Below are 23,846 nucleotides of genomic sequence, written 5' to 3' on the forward strand. Positions count from 1 at the left end.
GAAAAATCAGTACAGAACCAGGCTTCACTTCTTGTAGGACAGGTTATGGAGCTTAATGCACCAAGCTTTCTCAATGTTAAATATCGTACTAACACCTAAGTTAAGTTTAATGTTTACTAACACTTTGATCCCCTTTGTGAGTCGAAATAATTAATTTATTATTCAGAAAATCAATACATGGAATGAAGTCGCTAGCATCAACTAGTTTTTAGGATGAGGAGAATAACATACTGTTAGTTGAAGCCTACCAAAGAACCGATTGGACTGATAATATTTTTCTTCGTAAAGCAAAGGTTGTCTGAAGGAGAGGCTTTATAAAAAGCGCCTTTGTACATTTATTTATTTTTAAATATTTGATATACAAACAATATGAATATTATCATAATATGTTTAATGTATTTGCATTTTGAAATGACTTGCTTCAGAAAATCTAAACTCTACAGCTACTGAGAATTTCTTGGAATATTGGTATAGATTTTTGTTGAATAGTTTATTATTTCATAGACACGACTCGAGAATCGAACACAAGACCTCATGCTTCACATAGATCATAGTTAGTATACATACCTAATAGATATAATCTGTAATACAAACGTCTAGATATGAAAATATCACACTACACACTGTATTGTAGGGGATTTATGTATTCCACTCACATGGATACGGTCTCATCGTCCTACCGGCCTCTGAGACCCGCGTGCTTAATTAACCCTGCCACGACAGCATTGTCTTACACAGGGTTAACACTGGTAACACTATAGCTTCTTATTACTTCTTTCTTATTGAGTTACAAAAATAAGGAACATTTACAGCAGCTGATACTAGGTACCTGCCCCTGCATCGGAGAGCTTATACTTGTAAGTCAATAATATACTGATCGTCGCAGAGACAAAATATTATATTATTAGCAGACGTCACGTGGTTTCATTCACGTGGTTCTTGTTCCCGTAGGAATACGGCGATAAAATATATCTAGCGTTTGGGGATAGCTTCCCAACAGTGAATGAATTTTGCGTATCGATTCAATAGTTCCAGAGCCTATTCAAAACATACAAACAAACAATCAAATCTTTCCTCTTTATAATATTACAATAGACTAGCAGACGCCCCTCAGATTTCCTCGCGTAGTTTCCGTTTCTGTCAGAAAACGGGGATAAAACAAAGCCCATGACACTCGCAAATAAAGTAGCTTTCAAATGGTAAACGACTTTTAAAATCAGTTTAGTAGATCCAGAGATTACTCTCTACACAAATTTTACCTCTTTATAAATACTAGCGGCCTCGGTCATGCTTCGCTTGACTGTACTTCTTCCCTACCTCTACCCTACCCTACTCCCACCCTACACCTATCCTACCCTGCCGCTACACTACCCTACGCTTACCCTAAATGAGAGAAGGGAGTGAAACAGATGAGTGAAACTTTGAAAATTTGCATTTGTATCCTTCATTTTTTAAATTATATTTGTAATCATTGGTATTTAAATTACCATTAAATTCTACCCACGCTTAAATAGGTGAAGTTTATTTTTTTGTAAAATGATTAGTGGACTATTCACTAAAACTTGCAAACATATAAATAGAAGAGGTGTTGAAAGTTTACATCGATTTTCACGCAGCCCAAGTCGCGGTCATTCGCTAGTCATTACTAAAATACAAGTCTAACATGAAACTGCAAACTGATACAAACTGATATATGCATTCAACACACGTGTGCTCGGTCTAATCGTCCCTTTGGACGCGCCTCGTGTCCAATTAACCCTGACCACAACTGCAGTATTAATTCTTTGCTGTTGCTAAATAAATATTTTAAATATGCATGTCTCAACATAAGTTAATGACTAATGCCAATTAATACCATCGCACTGGTTTAGCGCAGGTTTTTTGTTATTTAATGATCTTATTTAATTTAATCATCATATAATCAGCCTATTTTAGGTGAAGACGGAAGGTGGTTATCTATACTAAAATTATAAAAAGGAAAGATTTGATTGTTTGTTTGCATTGAATCGGCTCTGAAACTAACTGAACCGATTTGAAAAGTTCTTTCACTGTTGGAAAGCTACATTATCTCCAAGTGATATACGCTATATTTTATCCCCTATTCTTACAAGAACGGGAACCACGCGGGTGAATCCGCGTGGCGTCTGCTATAGTTATCTTTATAAGCGAAAGATTGTGTTGTAAGTGTATGTGTTTGTTACTCTTTTACATTACGGGACTATTGAACCAATTTTACTGAAAGTTCAAATGAAAATCCTGGATTGTCACATGGGTTTTTCAAACCTAAGCAAACCTAGGCTTCGTCCCCTTTGTATTTAAATTCACACAGCAATCTATATGAACAAATAAACAGTAATAATTAAATTAATATAAACTAGCGGACGCCCGCGACTTCGTCCGCGTGGAATTTAGTTTTTTTACAAATCCCACTAGAACCATGGATTTTTCCGGGATATAAAGTAGCCTATGTGTTAATCCAGGCTATAATATATCTCAAATTTCAGCTAATTTGGTTTTGTAGTCGAGGCGTGAAAGAGTAACAAACATTCGTATCATCAAAATCATCAGTTTTCGCAACTCTCGGAAAACTATGGAGTTTTTCAGGATAAAAAGTAGTGTACGTGTTAATTTAGAGTAAAATCTATTCCCATTTCAAATTTCAGCCAAATCGCTTCAGTAGTAGTAGCGCTAAAGAGTAACAAACATCCAAACATCCAAACGTTCGCGATTAAAAATATTAGTAGGATAGTAGGAAGTAGGCTTAAAACTAAGAACCAACAGTATTTTAAGTTTTTTATAATAAATAAATTTTATAATTTGTAATACACACATAGGTTACTTTTTATGGCGAAAAAATCAATGGGTTCCGCAGGATTTGTGAAAACTAATTTTTACATCGTCAGCGTAGGTACTCTTGTTTGGTTATAATATCTTGTTTCACATTTAACGTTGGTATATCACAAACACCTTTTGCCTCTCAAATTATACAATCAGACGGACGAGTTAAGGTTAAATATTACATAATGTTACGTCATATCCGCGTAATGACATTGCGAGCGCCGACTTTCACTCGTGTGTGATGCATAATTAAGTTATGCTGGAATTAACTGGAGTCTCAAGCATGTTGATACGAAACAAAATATTATTTAATTAATAAAAAATTAAATAATTATGTAATACTGTCGGGCTCAGACCAATTATTGTATAGGACCTGCCTCGCTAGACATTACTTTTCTGTCAAAGTATATCATCAACGATCTAATGCGATTATAAAAACTGTCTGAATCTGATCTGATCTGTCTGAAACTGAATCGATGTTAAATAGTTGTAATCGTGTTCGTCGGTTAAAGAGCTCCGTAAAAATATCTTTTTGTGTATTTAAATTGTGTAAAAAACGGGCAAAAACTTCTAGTTTAGTTTAAGATATATACCAAATCTAAGCTCGTTTTCCTTGATTTGATATATATGAACAGAAACATGTTCGTGACTATGAGTGCGATACAGGTCCTTCTATAATTGGTCTGAGCTGCCGGGTCATGCGCAGTGTACAATTTTTGTTTTTTGGTGGTTTTTTGCCCGTCTCTTATTGGGCAGTAGTTAAATTTCAAAGTTTAGTTGTCTTAAAGCCATAGCTTGCTTAGCTTGTCATAGCTTGTTTAAAAATATGTTTTACTAATTGATTATGAAACACGGCTAAAACTCACGTGATATTAGGTCGGAGTATGCCCGACTAGTTTCGAACCCATACGGTTCTTGCATCGCGGCACGATCCAAACTGAACTAATATGAATAACATTCACTATAGTTTAAATTCTAAAATATGTTTTACTAGTATAGTAAAGCTTTTAGTGCCTCGTTGATCCAGTGGTAAGTCTTTGTGGCTACGTCCTAGGTTCAAATCTTGGGTCAGGTTCAATTAGGATTTCTTTCTTCTAAGAAACATTCAGAACTAATTGTCAAATAAAAGAGGAAAGGTTACCGTCGTACTTCGGATAACACGTTTAGCCGTCGGACCCGGTCAGTATCGTGAATTTTCGATAGTGACATTATTCTAAGCTCACTTACTTAAAAAGGACAGTTCAAAAGAATTGAGGCACGACCCCTAAATGTGAAGCTGTTGACATCTGCGCTAATAGTGACCCTGCTATCTGCACCCTATATGTATTCATATAAAAGTAGTGGTGGCTGTAGTATCCCTGATACAGGCTTGCTTTTTTAGGGCTAGACTAAATTACCATTTAATAAACCTAGTAAACGCAGTTTTAGCCGACCCCCCACCAGGTGGACTGACGACATCAAGCGAGTCGCAGGGATTCGCTGGATGCAGGTGGCTCAGTATCGTGATGTTTGGAAGTCCTTACAAAAGGCCTATGTCCTGCGGTGGACGTCCGTCGGCTGATATGATGATGATGATGATGAAACCTCAATTAATTACAAAACCGAACAAATAATTTCTTGCACCCATAACAAAACCTACGCTTACTTTTGAAGCTAGATAGTGAGGTATTGTCCGTATATATTTATTTTTCTATTTATAATTTAGACAGTCAATGAACAGCGTCTCATATTGTCACAAACGATCATTTAGTAATCGTTACCTCACTATGTCGTAACTGGTGACTGGTGACTGGTGGTGGTAGCAACCAGCAGTAGCGTGAGCGGTCTCCGATAGTGCGGTGGCCTTAGCACTTTCACGGTAGGTTGCGTTACGATTTGTGGTAACATTACGTGTTATTAAGTAATGTTTTTGTGAAGTGTGTGTTGTCTTTTGTGATCGTGTCTAAATTGATGGTAGGATCTGCACTACATACGTAATGTCGGTACAGTATCCCGTCGTTGGTTAATTCTTAGATATTAGTAATACAATAAGGCATTTTATTATTTACTAACTGACGCCGCTCGGTTTTACCCGCGTGGTTCCCGTTTCCATAGGAATAGGAATACGGGGATAATATATAGCCTTCCTCGATAAATTGGCTATCTAACACTGAAAGAATTTTTCAAATCAGACCAGTAGTTCCTGATATTAGCGCGTCAACGTCAATCAAACAAACAAACAAACAAACTCTTCAGCTTTATAATATTATTTTATTATTCATAAATAAATAAAAAACCTGCCTTTATTTTGTTATAATCTATGATATTTCTTCATATTTTTGGTTGCAACGTAAACAGAGCCCTTTATAATTTTAAAACTGACAACGTACTGATATAGGGTGTCCTGTAAGTAGAACAACATACTTTACAGGTTGATAGCTGACAGCAAGGACTAATAAAATTTTAGCGTTTTTAAGATGTTTTGATTTTTCTACAAAATACAAAAATACTACTACTAGGTATGTATGTCGTATTATTTACGGTACACCCAGTAAGTATGTAAAATTATATGATTCTAGAGAGAGTGGGTAAGGTACGAAAGTATAACAGACATGCAAACTCACATTCGCTTATAATAATGAAACCTCATTATTAGCTTCCGGACTCAAGACCGATCGTGGGTTCGATCCCCAACCACTGGAATACAGTGGTAGAATACAATAACAAAAATATTATATATTGTAAAAACATTATACTGCACATTATATTTATATTATGTCATTATCACTTTGGACTTTAAATTGCATTATGCGCATGTAGAATAAAAACTTTGATTGATTTACAAAAAAATACTTATCTACGTAAAAATGCATCATATTGGGTACCTAGATAAAATGACAATTATTTCTTCAGCAAACATAAATATTTAGTTCGCCACGAGTTTCATTTTGAATTTTATCGATCTAGACATCCTTGAATTTAAATAAAACCAAGTAACAGTTAGGTAACAAATTCCGTGTAAAAGATTTAGGTATTGAATAAAAACAATTTGATATTCTACTTTATCCAAAATAACTAATATGAATTGTTTATTTAACTGTTTCTTTGGGTTTGCCGTTTATTAGTTTTTTTATTTATAAACGGGTTTGCCGTTTATTAATTTTTTTATTTGTAAACTAAATAAAAATATAAGTAATATCAAGCCTAACAGTAATACTTCGAAGTTGCGGAAATCACTTCCCATTGTCTGTACGTTGAGATCGAACTACCCAATTGATTTTAATGTGATTTTTAACAATAAATAGAGAGAAGTAAAGTGTATTTTCGTGACAATAAATAGGCTACATCCTTCCCCAGGTTCCCGTTTAAGTCTATACAAAAAATCATCAAATTTGGTTCTACGGCTTTATATCGATAGTTATATGTTACAAGCGGAAGCCCGCGACTCCGTCCGCCGTTAGACCTCCCCCTCTCCCGAAATCCGTTCTTAGTGGACCTCCCTTTCTATATACTACCTCCCTGCCAAATGCCATCTTTGTACGCGGTTTTTGAGATTTCGTGATGAAAGAGCTTTCGTATTTATTATGATTCGATCGACTGATCGATTCATTCACCTTATCTATTACGTGAGTCATTTAATGATTTTAATTAGTCCTTTATTTACTATCCCATGACACCTATGCGTTAACGCCAAATGGAAATATAGATAAATCAACACCACTAGTCGGCTGTTTAAGTGTAATTAGTACCAATTAATGGTCATGTCGACGGTTAATTATTATGTGACAGGCTCATGGAATAGTTCAGTAATTGTTAAATGTGTCGTCAATCATGACTTATTATAAAACACTTTCACTTGTATGCAACATGTTTTTTTTAAGGTTTTGGTCATTCTAAATTTACACTTACATTTACAAGTTATATAAACGTGTTAAAACCAAAGATTGTATACTATTCGATATGTTATTCACGCGTCGAAACTGAGGCGAATTAAGGTGGCGCATTGCATAGTAGACAACGGAAGTTGTTTAATTATAATATCTAAATATTGTCGAGTTGTGTGTAAAAACTATTTATACGTAGACATATAAATAATTAATAAACTCAAAATTGGGCATGTGTGCGCTCAGTAGCAAAATTCGGTGATTTTGTGGGCGTTATGAAAATTTAAAATCACCGAATTCTAACCACAAAATCTAATAGAATAAAATATCGTTGTTAATACCACATTTTTAGGACGAGGTTGCAAAACAATTGATGAATTTATTAATAATTCGCCAACGCCCCGCAGTTTAACCCGCGTAGTTAGGCTATATTTTATCCCCAATACCCGTGGTAATAGGGGGATAAAATATAGCCTAAGATAACAACACAACTGGCATGGCTTTTTATCGAGTTATAGACATAAGACAAAGATGCTTAATAGCTATTGAATCTGCTTTCATCTTAAAAAGCAGTATTATTAATATGTATCTTATAATAATAATGAATATTGTAATGGATAATTACGTTATAAAAGCTGGCGGCTCTTCTCAATAAAATGCCTTTCGAAACGATTAAAGACTTGACGTTTCAAAAGTGCTTGTAAATTAAGCCTACTTGATTATCAAATTTACTTAATTTAATTTCATAATATTATTAATGTATTTTGAGTAGTACTTATCGCAATTTCCCGGCTATGGTATCGGCGGTAGGTAACTAAAGTTACATTATGTAGAATCTATACAAATACCGAGCATTATAATGCTGAAGAGATTGGTTAAACGCGCTAATCTCAGGAAATATTTATTGAAAAAATATTTTTGTGTTACACAATTTATTCTATATTACAAAGAGGTAAAGTTTATGTGTTTGTGATGGATGTCATCATCATCATCATCATTAACAAGCCATTCGGCTCACTGTTGAGCACGAGTATCGTCTCAGAATGAGAGGGGTTAGGCCTTAGTCCATCACGGTGGCCAATGCGGATTGGCAGACTTCACATAAGTACGTAGAATTCTTAGGTACGTAGAATACCTTATATTATACCTAAAATTCTCAGGTATGAGATGGTTCCTTTACCGTTTGAGACACGTGATATTTAATTTCTTAAAATTTTAATAAAAAAAATACAACCGACTTCAAAACCCAAAAACGTACCCACTAAACTAAAAAGCGAAAAATAACATCATAATATGTTCTACCTGCTGATCAGTATGAAGGCGGTGCTAAGCCGGTGATGTATTAATTGAAGCCATGTGAGAATATCTTAAAGATTGTGATTTTTAGAAACACAAGGTAACTGCTGTAAATCGCCGAGGAGTTCTCTCGTCTGTTTCATGGCTCCATCAGATCGATTTTAAACCTTCATGAAATTATACTGCTTAAAAGTACTAAATGGAAAAGTATACGAACACACTATACACTCATATAATTTTCGAAAGTTCCCCTCAATTTCTCCAGGATTCCATCATCAGATCTTGACATGATGGCAATGGGACCAAATGGGGACTATACCGTTTCAAACAAAAAAAGAATTTTTGAAATCGGTCTAGGCGTCTTTAAGTAATCGGTGTACATACATAAAAAAAAAAAAATACCGACCGAATTGAGAACCTCCTCCTTTTTGAAGTCGGTTAAAAATGCACACAACTGAAAAGTTGGAGGTGCATGCCCCGCACCGGATTCAAACCTACGCTCTCCTAATCGAAGGCACAGGTCATATTCACTGGGTTATCATTTCTCTATGGATGGATGGGTCCACTGATCCGATTTTGAAAATTCTTTTAGTAATATAAAGCCATGTTGTTTGTGAGTGAGACTAAGTATCCGATTGGAATCAGTAGGTATGTATCGATTTAAGTATTCGTATGTTTAAACGTTCGAGTAAAGAAAAAATTATACTCGAAATAATGTTGAATGACAATTTGTTCAAATTAATAGCTACGTCATCAGTTAATTAATTAATGATTGTCTGACACGGAACTCATTAAATCATGTAACCTACTGTGCCGTCAGTGAAATGTCATTACATCTAGGTATTCCATTATCGCCCAAGAACCATGAAAATCACAAATAGGATTGAAGTGGTCAACAGATGCTATTTTATTGCATTCGGCCAATATCCGAGAATTTTCGATCCCGAAGTAACTGTAGTCTTTTCAGATCAAGGCGTATTTGGAACCCTCGTAACTTTGATTAGTAAGAGAGTGAGAGAGTGAGATTAGAGTAAATGGATTCATTACAAAAAAATATTCACTGTTAACACTGCACTTGAAACGAAAATTCTTTCTCAAGTCATATTTTATTTATATCTCTAGATGCAATAACTTCTCACTGGTCCTACCATTATCCCCACAGCTGTAATTGATGGTACATTTATCATTGTGTGCAGACTATAGGATACGTCATCTGACGAAGATGGAAAGATTTTTTCAGTATTAATTCAGTGCGTATACGCAATTAGTGTTTGTATATTAAACTATCAGAAGATCGATAAATGGGCTATGTAACATTAAAATGATTTTTCAAATCGGACCAGTAGTTCCTAAAATTATCGCGTTCAAAAAAACAAACTCTCCAGCTTTATAATATTAAATAAAGCTTTATAATGTTAAATCGGTTATTTTAATTTTCATATTAATTGCTTTCCTAAATCAAATATTTCACTCTTTAATATTTTCCTAAACTTAAGGTTGCCTGGAAGAGATCGATATGAAGCGAAAAGGCTGCCTTTTTCTATCCTACTTCTTATATTCTTCTTTGTTTGTTTCCTTGTTTTGTAGTGTACAAATTAAGTTTATCATGATAAATAAATAAAATTGAAAATAATTACCATCTATTTAGTCCGCATACAATTTCATTAATGATCAAAGCTTTGATTTCAAAAAAAAGAACCAGTGAGATAAGCTGACAACCTTACGAATTAATACCGTGTGACATACATTACATCTCAAGGGTAAACGAATGTAGTTATCCACAAAACTTGAGCACAAAAACACGAAATATAATATATTGGTCACTTACCACAATTGCGCGTATCGTACGTTCAAATATTAATATACTCGTAGTATAAACGGATTTTAATACAGTTTTCACCAATGGATAGAGTAACTCAAGAGGAAGGTTTATATGACGTATAAAAGTACATATTAACTATAAAAATATATCAAAGATTATACACAGCGGCTGCCGGGCCGTACATTTCTCCCCGGGTGGTAGCGGTAAACGGTCACGAGGTAGGACATCAAGATATCCTGTATATGTACTAGCTGACGCCGCGCGGTTTTACCCGCGTGGTTCCCGTTCCTGTAGGAATACAGAAATAATATATAACCTATATAGGCTTCTTCGATAAATGGGCTATCGAACACTGAAAGAATTTTTCAAATCGGACTAGTAGTTCCTGAGATAAGCGCGTTAAACCAAACAAACAAACAAACTCTTCAGATTTATAATATTAGTATAGATAGCACCCTTGCGAAGCCGGTGCGCATCTCTATTCGTATACTTACTGCATTCTTAGACTGCATCGTCACATAACATCAAGGGTTGACTTGTCATTTAATAAAAAAAAAATCTTCGGACGAGCTCCAGTAATAGGTACTGAAACTTCAAGACTTTTATGTTAATAAAATATACTTATTTTTTTAACCACTCCCGTAATTAAGGCTTGCTCAGGGCCAATTAAAATTATTTCAATAACAAAGACCTTGTTTCGCGTCTTGGATCCGGAAATTTTACTTTGTAACGTAAAGGTTTTTATTCGTTCCGACGTTTATTTAGGTAACTACTTACCAAAGTAACAGAGAATAAAGATTGTAAAATAACTTTACGTATGCATAATTTTTTGCGATAATAATTTAAAACAACTTTTAAATGTAGGTATACTATAAGGGAAGAAAATATTTTTAGTTTGTAGTGTTAGTTAATAGATAAGTATAGCCGTATAGGTACATACTACCTAGATTGAATTATAAATACTAATTATAAAATCTTAAAAGCCTCAAAAGCTCAAAAACTATTGATAGTTTTACCTTTTAAAATATTTTTGCTGGACTATTGTCGTAGTAAACAAATACAAGGAGGGGAATGTGAATATTGGTAATATTTAAAATATATGGCAAACATTCCCAAAAAATATTCAATTTTTAAATGTTATATAACTCCTACGGCAAATTTATCTTCAATCGTTTTATTATTAACATTTTAACTGGCCATCAACTTTGGTCTCTGGCATGGCATAGATGTTTGGTTTGGTGTTGCAAATACTCGTATTTCATAACCAATTTGTCAATAGGTTAGTTACAAATTATAACGCGTTAAATGATTGCATACACATATTTGTTTTAGGATGCCACACAGGTATGCCATAGAATGAGAGCCAGTGGTAGTTGGACTTTCCCCTTTATGTTGAATGATTTATTTATTTATTTATTATCATTCAAGAAATACCTTATATTTTACATTATATAATGTAAAAATTATACTAGTCACACTTTTATTATATAATGCAAGCTATGGATGCCCAGTTTGGGCGTAGCCTTAGTTGTCGAGTGAGTGATAGGGAGATCGTTTTTATGATTTTTCTTTATCATGCATGTAGTCATTGACCGCGTATGATTGTCAGCTCATGCTCCTACTATTGGTGGGTATGATAAGCCACTATAGTTTGACTTGGGTGTAAAACACCGACGGGACGCAGAAGCTTTCCAGGATCCAGACCCTCAAGGTCATTGTTAATTACAATGATATAGAGACATTGTAATTAATGATGACCTTTGTTATTATACGCGAAGTGTACTTCACAAAGTTACGTTTACTTCATCACGTTAACATACGTAATTAATAATATATTCTATTCTATTCTATTCTATTAACCGTCCGTGACCTATATATAGGACATTGGTAAGTTAGTCATAGCGGCAGCGTCAACCTTATTGTTATGTCTTGACCGATGAAAATAATAAGGTCCCTATTTGCATTACTTATACACATAAGATAGATACTCTTATCTCATAGTCTAAGAGCCAGCAACCATTTTCAAGGGTGCAAACCCTTAATTGTCGAATTATAAAAAAACTAGCGGACGCCCGCGACTTCGTCCGCGTGGAATTTAGTTTTTCACAAATCCCCATGGATTTTTTCGGGATAAAAAGTATGTGTTAATCCAGAGTAAATCTATTTTCATTCCAAATTTCAGCTAAATCGCTTCAGTAGTAGCGGCGTTATAGAGTAACAAACATCCAAACATACATACAAACTTTCGCGTTTATAATATTAGTAGGATAGAATAATTTATTGATATTTTCTGATATCATGAGAAATCACATCCCCAATCGCCAGACACTTAGTTTAGTGGCAACCCTTCACTAGAGATCATGGCAGTTTGATCTTAAACAGAGTTCCCAAAGGGTGCACCGAAGTGCGTGACTAGAGAAATGAATTATCTAATTAAACCGAGAAAAATATAAAAAAACACTTTATACTTAGATGGTTGAGGGACTCTGAAAAGTAACATTTAAAAATTAATTTTAAGGTTGAAGTTGGCGCTATGACTAACTTCCCAATGTCCTATATATAGGTCACGGACAGTTAACGTGTTAACTTAACACTTCGCATATAATAACAAAGGTCATCATTAATTACAATGCCATAGAGAAGGCCCTGTTCGATATCGATTATAATCGAGCCGTTCAATACTCTCGATAATATCCAACACGCCACTCAGCATTACGCTCCAATTGTCACGATTATCTATACTGAAAATTCACGGCATAATTTATAAAGATAAATTCGCACCAACATCGCAAAGGCGGTCAAGTGCGCGGCAATCAACTCTTTGGCCCGATGGCACCTCGTTAGTTTGCCTTGGCCCGCGTGTGGCAAATATACTTTAAAATAGCACACTGGCCTGTGCTCGAAAGTGAACATAAAAAAGCCTATTTATTTGCATCGAATGCATATATTTTTTTAATGAAACTACTATTATCATTTACTACTACATTACTATTTTAGCCTTATAAGAAGGCTCAAAGTCACTCAGCGGGCGATGGAGCGTGTTATGCTTGGGGTTTCTCTGCGTGATCGAATCAGAAATGAGGAGATCCGCAGACGAACTAAAGTCACTGATATAGCTCAGCGAGTCGCGAAGCTGAAGTGGCAGTGGGCAGGCCACATAGTTCGAAGAGCCGATGGACGTTGGGGTCCCAAGGTGCTGGAATGGCGACCCCGCACCGGAAAGCGCAGTGTTGGTCGACCCCCCACTAGGTGGACCGAAGACATCAAGCGGGTTGCAGGGAGCCGCTGGATGCTGGCAGCTCGAGACCGTTTTGTTTGGAAGTCCATGCAAGAGGCCTATGTCCAGCAGTGGACGTCCATCGGCTGACAATGATGATGATGATGATGACTTTTATCAAGTCGACTGTTTTTTGTTTGTGTTTTACGTCTGCCAATACGCATTGGGCCAGCGTGTATTAGCCTAATCACTCTCATTCTGAGAGTACACTAGTGGTCAACAGTGAGCCGAATATTGGTTGGAAATGATGATTTTTTGTTATAGGCAACGGGGAATGGTAATTCTTATCAATATATGTAGGATGCTAATATAGCTAAAAATGAATTAATTAACACGAAACTAAGTCGCTGCGGCCCGAAAAATAAAGGTACCTACATACGATATTCATACTCTTACAATTCGGTTCATTTCTTTACAATGAGAGATTATGTGAATAAGATTTACATAAAGTATACAAATACATAAAGTACTTATGTAAATAAAGTTTACATCAGATTTACAATAGAGAGACACGAAACAAAGTTCTTCCTTATTTATAACTAAAAATCACTTCCTTCCTTTTCTCTTTTTTCTTTTACCAGTAATATTTTTGAGGTCTCCAATGAAATGGCGTGGCAGGTGGATCGAACTTCAAAAACTCCTGTACGAAAGAGGTTTCAGAGTACCAAGCCAGTTTTTTTTCTTTACAAGTTGATTACAATATCACCTGATGTTAAGTGATGATGCAATCTAAGATAGAAGCGGACTAACTTAGGAGGAGGATGAAAATCCACACCCCTTTCGGTTTCTACACGACATCGTACCGTAACGCTAAATCGCTTGGCGGTACGTCATTGTCGCTAGGGTGGTAACTAGCCACGGCCGAAGCCTCCCACCAGCCAAAACAAGACAACAAGGTTTCAGGCATGGATTTTTCAAAATGATAAATAACCGTTTATACTCACTCTCATTCTAATTAGTTTTAGCTAATAACGATGCAAACGAAGCCATAACGCCCGTTAGGTTTATGTTCATACTTAGTCGGGCATACACCTACCAAAATTAACGTGTTAAGTAACTAATAATACTGTCTAGATTAATTCAAAATCCTATAACATTATTACGCATATTAAAAACTAGCTGACGCCGCGCGGTTTCACCCGAGTGGTTCCCGTTCCTGAAGGAATACGGGGTAAACATATAGCCCATAGCCTTCCTCAATAAATGGGCTATCTAATACTGAAAGAATTTTTCAAATCGGACCAGTAGTTTCTTAGATTAGCGCGTTGCAAATAAATAAGCAAACTCTTCAGCTTTATAATATTAGTAATATTTACTTTATAAGTTAGTTAGTAACCGGTTCCGGCCCTACTATGTGAGCCCACCAATCCGCTCTGAAGAATCGTGGTGGGTCTTAATTACAACCTTCCCTTTGCCCTGTACTCTGTAAGCATGGGTCACTAAATAAAGGCTAATGGTGATTAAATTAGTTTGTTCGCTTTCATTTTGTACAACGTTCGAATAAATTATTCAATGGAATTGTTACCGTATGAATTATATAACTCAATACATTAAAATTAGCATTAAAAATGTTCACATTATATATTCATACGTGAACCCAATATTAAGTATGCACCACTGACAGAAACCATAGGGAAAATCTATACTAATATTATAAAGCTGAAGAGTTTGTTTGTTTGCTTGAACGCACTAATCTCAGGAGATACTGGTCCGATTTGAAAAAATCTTTCAGTTTTAGATAGCCCATTTATCGATGAAGGCTATAGGCTAAATTTTAACCCCTGTATTACTACAATAACGGGAACCACGTGGCGCGGCGGGTAGTAAGGTATATATGTGTTTAAAATGTGTGTGCTCAGTTTTATCACTATACTTACTTCTGTATGAATACTATAAAGAGGTAAAGTTTGTGGTATTGTAGAGGTAATCTCTCGATCTGCTGAATCGATTTTGAATATTCTATTACCACTAGAAAGCCACGCAATTTGTGAGATAAATATGTTAGATAAAGGTTAGTAAAGTTGAGGAAATATGGCATTATAACAATAGTGCGTAATGAAATAAATGAATGCGAGCTGATGTTTAACAATAAACAATGGCGATTGTTGAACGCGTTGTTTTTGTTCTGCAAATGTGATAATACTTGAGCAAAAACAACTATAATAATATGACAACACCGTGAAACGAATCGAGAGTGAAAGGTGTATAAGCAAATCGTAAGTTGTAGTCAAATTTCGAAACCCCTGAAGCAAAAAGAGGAGTGTTATAAGTTTGACGTGTCTGTCTGTCTGTCTGTGGCACCATAGCTCCCGAACGGATGAAGCGATTACGTGCGAGTATTCTTAGACATGTTTGATGAAAATCGGTCGAGCCGTTTAAAAGTTGTGGGGGCTGAAAATGGGGAAGAATAACCGAATGTCTGAAAATATACTCGAGTGGGGTCTCAAATGAAAGCGCAAAAGAGCGCAGAATATTGCTGACTTGATCGAGAGTGAGAGATTTTTTCAAAATAATCAATTTTATGTTATTTAACCTCGAACTCAGAACATGATAATTTCACTGAAACAACGAGACAGTATAATAACTCATGTGCCTATTATTACGAGAAAATTATTTATAGCGAAGGTACACAATAAAAATGTACATTATTCACATTCAATAAAGCATTTTTATGAAAGAGCATAACATGTGAAAATCCTATATAAAACACGTGAGATAACCCTTTTCTCTATGGGATCAAAGGCTTGGTGGTATCGCATGAATTATTATAAGGAAATATTGTTTGTTAATGTTTCATACTTTTACTACTACTACAAAAATGTTTTGTTATGATTGTGTTTGTATGTCCGCGATTTGCTCAAATACTACTGATTCAAATTTAATGAGGTTTTGGTCTCAGACCAAACACACATGGACCTGTATGTCAGCCAAATTCACTAACAAAATTGTCTTTCGTTTTTTGAAGGGGTCGAGGTAAACTCACATCGAAAATAGTTAACACCAATAAACATATTTTGTGTATTTACAATACACTCAACTATAAATTTGGTTAGCAATACACACACGTGTAATTTTTACACAGACTAAAAACACATCGCTTAGACTGGTCACACGGAATATTCGATTACTTGGTCGATGTTTTATTGTTTCGGCTGAAGAATCGATTATTTTTAGCTACTGTTTTATTACAAACTAGCGGACGAGGGCGTCCGCTAGTTTGTAATAAAAATTTCTTCTGCGTGGAATCCAGTTTCAGTTCCAGAAACAAACATACACACTTACACACAATCTTTCCTATTTAGAATATTAGTGTGATTTGATAAAATTAAAAAAGAAATAAACAAACAAACTAACAATTAAAACGTCACTTTATCTTTTAGGTAAACTAGAAATTGTTGCGTTAGATCGTTGATCTATACTTTGACAGAGGGGTAACGGAGGCAGGTCCCTATATAATTCGTCTGAGATTTTGGTAGTTTTTTTTCATTCAAATGTTTGATTGAATTTAGGTAATATGAAATCAGATCGTTTTTCCTATATAAATTAGAACCGCAAACGATATATGTATAATTGTTTAACGTATATCTAGTCTGTACATACCCTTATACTATTAGACATGCCGGTAATAGATGCGGAATTCGAGGTATGCTGCATTTCCATCTATAACACAGCATAATTATTCGTACTAATCAGTTTGGATGGGTGGAATTAATTGACGATAGTGTCTTTAATGTTGACCCAGTTAATATTATCTCACTGTTTGAAAGCTAAGAACTAATCTAGCAGATGGCAGTGTTAGCCGTTAGGTATAAGGGAGTGATCACACTTCATGAAAAGTCAATCGTCGACACACAAGACAACGTAGACACAGAATTCTCTGTCTACGGTTTACGTCGACATCGGCAAGATAGACATCACTTTGTAATTTACATTCACAGACTAACTATTTAGCTAGACACCGTAGCAGAATTTTACCAATCAAACCTTGGAGTTTGCTTACTGTCTATTTAAAGATAGATTTTTAATACAAATCTCAACTACGCCTGGCGATTTTGTTTCAATGAATAACTTTTCATACAAATTTTTCAACGTCAACATTCATTGCAAATAAAAATATACGGTTATATTTCGTCATTATATTGAATAAATAAGCGGGAAGAAACTATTTAACGGATATTCATGCAGCTTACACAACCTGGTTAAGCATTATGATAAATTCTAGTGAAACAAATAGGCATTATTGTCCTAGGAATAAAATATATACTTATGAACTTAAACTACTACAATTTTATATGCCGAATAAAAATATGAACCACGGTGGTACGGTGTCTCCCTTCAAAACCATCGACACTCCACTGGTTCGTCCAATCTTTACTAATATTATAAAGCTGAAGAGTTTGTTTTGTTTGTTTGAACGTGCTAATCTTAGAAACTGCTGGTTCGATTTGAAAAATTCTTTCAGTTTTAGATAGCCAATTTATCGAGAAAGGCTATAGGCTATATTTTATTCCCGACTTCATACGGAAACGGGAACCACGCGGCTTAGACCGCGCGGCGTCCACTAGTAACAAATATAACAAGACAAAAATCAGCTCTTTTATAATAAAAATTACAAACTAAAAGCCGGATATTTGTAATATTACAAACCCACGCATTTAAATAAGTTATATTAGTCGTATTACGCACTTACAGCCAGTTTCTTCATGTAATGCTAAAGTAACAGTAAAAGTAGTAAGTAGTAAAGAAGGCTTTATTTTTCCGTGATTAAGACTGTCACTTTTGCTTTATTTCGTTACTTTGACTGTTACTTACGATGAAAAAACTGGCTGTTAGAATCTCCTGCTTTATAATTCGAATTTAGAATTTTGGCGTGGAGTTAATTTCTTTTTTATAACTATTAATTTTCTTTTGATTAAAAAGTTTTAGGATTTTTGGCGAAAGTATTTTTGAATGAATATTCAAAAGTTCCGAGAATCTAAACCCTAGGGGTAAGGTAGGAGTAGGGTAGGGGTAGAGTATACTGTCTGTATAAAAATGTAGATCATCATCACCATCTAGAAAACAGCTAGACGTACAAAGATAAAATTTGGCAGGGAGGTAAAGTTAGAGACGTCCACTAAGAAAGGATTTTGCGACAGGGTCGGATTAAAGAGGTCTAAGGGCGGACGAAATCGCCGGCGTTTTCTAGTACATATAAAACGTACGATAGCATCCAAGTGAAAAAACCTTAAAACAAAACAAAACACCGCATGCAGCTCCGTCGGCATTCATTAAGCTTAATCGTATAGGTACACTAGGTCAAGGTAAATCAGCAAATCTGCGGTCTAAAAAACCACAAAACTAATTTGCTATAGATGGGTCAGCAAATGAATATTTTGCACGCAAATAATTACGTGGTCGAAAGGTAATCTTACAATACATTATTATGCTATATGTCAAAGGCTATATTGGTGGGAACGTGAGAATAACCTCGGTGCATTATTGCGTGTTGAATTTCAATGAACGTCCATGGTTTTACTTCAAAAGCGAACACGCAAACTTACTTGCTTACTAACTATCAACTATCCTACTACCCTATATCCTAAAGTTTGTATGGATGATTGTTATTCTTTAACGCCACAACTACAGAACCGATTTGGCTGAAATTTGGAATGGAAAAAGATATGGAATGGAAACCTACAGACAAAGACGTACCGCCAAGCGATTTAGCGTTCCGGTACGATGTCGTGTAGAGACCGAAAAGGGGTGTGGATTTTCATCCTTCTCCTAAGAAGTTAGCCCGCTTCCATCTTAGACTGCATCATCACTTACCATCAGGTGAGATTGTAGTCAAGGGCTAACTTGTAAAGAATAATGAAAAAATAAAAAATTCACTCTAGATTAACATAATATAGACTACCTTATCACGAAAAATCCATGGATTTCCGAGATTTGCGAAAACCTGATGATTTTGATGGTATGAATGTTTGTTACTCTTTCGCGTCTCGGCTACTGAACCGAATCACCTGAAATTTACTTTTTATCCCGGAAAATCTATAATTCTCGAGGGATTTGTGAAAAACTTAATTCCACGCGGTCGAAGTCGCGAGCTTCCGCTAATAGTTTAATAGGGCCCAGGAACAAAATATTTATTTTAGAATTTAATCTATCGTGAGCGTTATTCATATTAATTGATTATGAAACACGGCTAAAACCCACGTGATACAACGTCGGAACGTACCCGACTAGTTTCGAACCCATACGGAGCCCTTAGTCATGAACTGGTTCTTGCAACGCGGCACGATCCAAACAAATGTTTAGGTGTTATTTGTTTAAATACCTTTCGTTGTTTACGATGCGATTATATTAAATTAAGACAATTAGCATTAGTAGCATTAGCACTCTTTGTGTAGTTCAGTTGCGTTAGTGACTTATCTATTAGTATACAATATTTAATTACAACAACCATTCGGGTAAGGCTACAAAAACTTCAAACAGCACTTAAACGTCTTTACATTTTTGTTCATTGATCAAAAATCTTCTCACGGTTATTTAAGGTTAAATGCATCATTAAATCCATTACTAGTTAGCTCGTAGGTAAATCTGAGTGTCCGCTAATTTTAACACTTAAGATATATCGTTTTTATAATAAACTACCACTTGAAGCCACTGGAATGTCTCTCAAAAAGTTCAAAGTGTTTATTAAACGCAAGCTTTTAGGAAAGTCTTTTTATAGTAATTATATGTATAAATGATAAAAAATCTTGGTATTAAACTGCTTTATACGACTGTGTGCTTAGTTTTAAATAACTTTGTAAAACGGTGGTAAACAAAAAAAAATAAACCTTGGCTGAGTTTGTTGTGGGCTCCTCTCGGACCAAGGCGTATTTGGAACCTTTAATTTTAAGTTTTCGACTATTAAATAGTAGATTATTTAGAATTAGTAGATTAAATTATGACATAACCTTTCGAACTTTTCAAAAGTGCTTGTAAACTAAGCCTAATTGAAATAAATGTATTTTAATTTTTTTTAACTTTTTGATTGCTATTAATCGTACTTTACAAGTGCACGGTAAATACACAACTAAAATTTGATACGAAATTTAATATTTGATTTCACCAAAGTACGCGTAAACATGTTATCGGTTGAAACGGTAAAGCTAGTAGTGTAGCAATCGGTAAACATTACAGGTACACATTGCAGTTCAAAGACGTTCAAATAAACTGGTAGCACTTATGCTACAAGAGGAACGGAAATATCAAATAACGGATGACTCTCACTATGTAATTTGCATGTTTTATACAAATAAACAAGACAATGAAATACTTACATATACCTGTAATCCTAATTGTAGTCATTAAACTCATTTATTTTGTAGTTACAAAATGTAGGGGATCTATTCTTACTAAAACTATTAATGATCATCATCATAATCATCATCAGCCTATTTTAATGGCTCCTGTCTTTTCTGTACTATAAAAGAGAAGGTTTTATAGATCATAATTTGCTACAATACCTACTAATTATTAAATAAGTTTATTAAATTGCTTCCCCCTTTATTTTCAGACCATGAAGCTGCTCTGGTCCTGTGTAGCCGCAGTATTGCTAACAATAACCAGCGCTGCGGTTGATGTTGAAAAGACCGTACAGCAAGTTCAGAGCATCCTCAAAGCGAACACCTTATTACCTAGACTAACAAGAGCTGAAATTATAGATCTTTTAAATGATATACGAGATGAAGACGCAAAAACTAAATCAACAAATAAACAGAAATTAGTTGGATTACAAACTTTAGTTACAAAACAAACTCCTGTCGGTGTAACAGCATCAATAATACAACCAAATGAGACGGAAAATGAAATAACTACGTCAACAAAACCGTCAGAGATTGATATTAGTGTAAACGGAAAAAATGGATTTAATGAAGTAGAATCCACGACTAAATCTAGTGGAGCTACCCTGACAGTCGTATTACCTTACACCCCTCGCGACGGGTCATCGCTCCAAGAACTTTACACAAGACCTCCTCGTCTTCAAGTTGTACCTGAAAAAGTTACACCTAAACCAGTTAAACCGTCGAAGTCGGGTACTAAGGTTGATCAAACTTTAAAAAATCATGGAAAAGTCACCAACAAAGAAAAATTCGATTTACCAGCTGAACTGCAAGCATTTTTGGATTCACACGGCTTAAAAGGTAAACCAGGACAAGATAATTTTCTATTACCACTTGATGGATTCAAGCCATTACCACCGGCTAGAATAGTAGATGGAAACGTACAGCTACCAGAGAACCTATTGCTCACTTACGACCTTATTTCACCTTCTGACTTAACAACATCATCAACGAAAGATCAGCAATTTGCACAAACAAATTTCTTATATGATCCTCTACGCCCTGAAATACCTTTTGAATTAGATACGTCATCATCTGAATCAAAACATTCTGTACTACCACTTGATTTGCCAAAACCTAGAAAAACAAAAGCAATACCGGAACCACCGAAGCCTAATTATGAGCCTATTGATTATGATTCTGTCAAAGTGATTCCATTACCAAAAGGTCCGAATCCTGTGGAAGACGAAGTTAACTTAAATGCTGATTTTGATCAAAATAAAAGACAAACAAACGACACCAGTGCTCCAGGTAGTATTGCTAGTGAAAGCCTTGTAAATACAGAATCTTCGGACACTGATGTTGATACAAAAGACTCAGGAGCCGTAGTATCAGATGTTGCTGCTTCAGATACGGATGCAGGAGCATCTATTGCTGATCTCGAAGACTCTTTCGGTGGCGCTGTACCAGCAGAACCCGGAGATTCAGAACTTCCTCCACCACGGAAAAACGGATTCTACTGGATGGTTGATTGGAACAGTTTTTTGGAAGTAGGAGATGGTGATACAAAAGTGAACATTCGATTTGAACCCAAATTAGGTGATCCGCAAATGTTCTTACCAGTAAACGTACCGTGATGTGTTTAGCGATAATGAGTAGTGTTCTAGTCTTATGGGGATTTTGGTGTGGTTTCGTTGTAGAAAAAGTACCAACAACGATTAAAACAATGTAGTTTCATAGATACAAAACGCTTTACAGGACTCCAGAAAAAAATGTGGTTTTCTTTCAATAATAGTAAATAGTTTAATTTAAAGTACGTGTTTTACCCTACAATAAAACAGTTGTGAATTGAATACATTGACAGGAAAGTTATACTGCTAATTTAATATGATGTGCGTGTCCGTTTAATATATAAATCCCTCAACTGAAATATCAAACATAATTGTTTACGTCTTTACTAAATGCAGTCAAGGTGAAACAGGCAGACATAAGTATGACGACGTATATAAACATAACAGTGGTTAAATGCAAGACCATTGTTATTTAGAAAAAAACTTTCATAACATCAAGGTCGTTCGCCTTGCTTATAATGATGGGCACATAAGCGTTACATTTTCAAGTGAAATGCATAGGAATGCAATCAGGCAGGTCGTGACTACTAGACCAAAGCGAGAATGAAAGCAAAAGGAGCGAAATCGTCGCGTGCAATATTACGGTATATACGGACTATACTTATATTGCCATTTAGATCATCTTTTTGTAAATAGCATCTGAGACAGTGTTTTTTATAATAAATTATTTGATTATTGTATTTTTAATGATCTATCCTTTTTATTTTAACTCCTTTTTTTTATTGATCTTGATCTCTTCTCAATTTGATTTTCTGTGTAAATTGTACTTGGATTTTATGTCATTCTTATGATCATCTTGCATCTTGGAGATCATAATCATTCATCATTAAAAGCTGATGGAAGTCCACTGCTGGACATGGGTCTTTTGCATAGACTTCCAAACACCATGGTATCAAGCCGCCAGCATCTTCCATTCATCTTGAGGAATATCATCAAATAGATACTAAACTCTTAACCTCTAAAATATCTCAAATGAAAACAGAAAATAATTTACAATCAGTACAGTTGTAAAACAAATGTTTATGACGGCCTCCGTGGTATAGTGCTATGCGCGGTAGATTTATATGACGGAGGTTCTGGGTTCGATCCCTGGCTGGGCTGAGGCTTCGCCCGTGGCTGTTTACCACCCTACCGGTAAAGACGTACCGTAAGCAATTTAGCGTTCCGATACGATGGCGAATAGAAATCGAAAGGGGGTATGGATTTTCAGCCTTCCCCTAACAAGTTCGCCCGCATCCCTTTAGATTGCATCATTACTTACCATCACTTGAAATTGTAGTCAAGGGCTAACTTGTTAAGAATAAAAAAAAACAAATGGTAGGTATAACACCCAAGTCACGTCACATTTATTGTTTTCCCAAAAAAGTCCTTCACAGTTGATACAAACATAAACTTATTCAAGACCCCATAACTACTAACAAAGTTTCTGTAATTCGATTCAATATGTCACCAACATCTCAAACTTGCTCGTAAGTATTACAAACTCAAATGTTTTGACATAAATTATAAGCATTTGGCGCTATCTACAGCCTCCAAAACTATAAAAGTGCGTTTCCATTGTATTTCACCATCTATTTCGTTACAACGTCGTCAAAAACTATCCCTAATACCACGAAGTAAGTCTGTTATGTAATTACTAGGCATCATCATCATTCATCATCATCAGCCGATGGACATCCACTGCAGAGCGTAGGCCTTTGTATGAACTTCCAAATACAACGGTCTCAAGCCATCAGCATCCAGCGCCACCCTGCAACTCGCTTGATGTTATTGGTCTACCTAGTGGGGTACGATCAACAGTGGGCT

The 23,846-nt window shown here is 35.4% G+C and overlaps 1 protein-coding gene across 4 annotated transcripts; it reads left to right on the plus strand.

The window, feature by feature from the left end:
* Positions 1-4,597: 4,597 nt before the first annotated feature.
* LOC112056124 (uncharacterized) lies at positions 4,598-22,730 on the plus strand. Of its 4 annotated transcripts, none has more exons than XM_024096473.2 (2): positions 4,598-4,696; positions 20,643-22,730. In XM_024096473.2, the coding sequence occupies exon 2, from the start codon at positions 20,646-20,648 to the stop codon at positions 22,044-22,046; it is 1,401 nt and encodes a 466-aa protein (XP_023952241.2). In that variant the 5' UTR covers positions 4,598-4,696; positions 20,643-20,645; the 3' UTR covers positions 22,047-22,730. The 4 variants fall into 4 exon arrangements, with proteins under 4 accessions (XP_023952241.2, XP_023952240.2, XP_052742147.1 ...); XM_024096472.2 differs by having other exon boundaries at positions 4,646-4,820; XM_052886187.1 differs by having other exon boundaries at positions 4,646-4,816.
* The last annotated feature ends 1,116 nt before the right edge of the window (positions 22,731-23,846 follow it).

Source organism: Bicyclus anynana, chromosome 16, assembly GCF_947172395.1.
Source record: "Bicyclus anynana chromosome 16, ilBicAnyn1.1, whole genome shotgun sequence".
Lineage (NCBI taxonomy): Eukaryota > Metazoa > Arthropoda > Insecta > Lepidoptera > Nymphalidae > Bicyclus > Bicyclus anynana.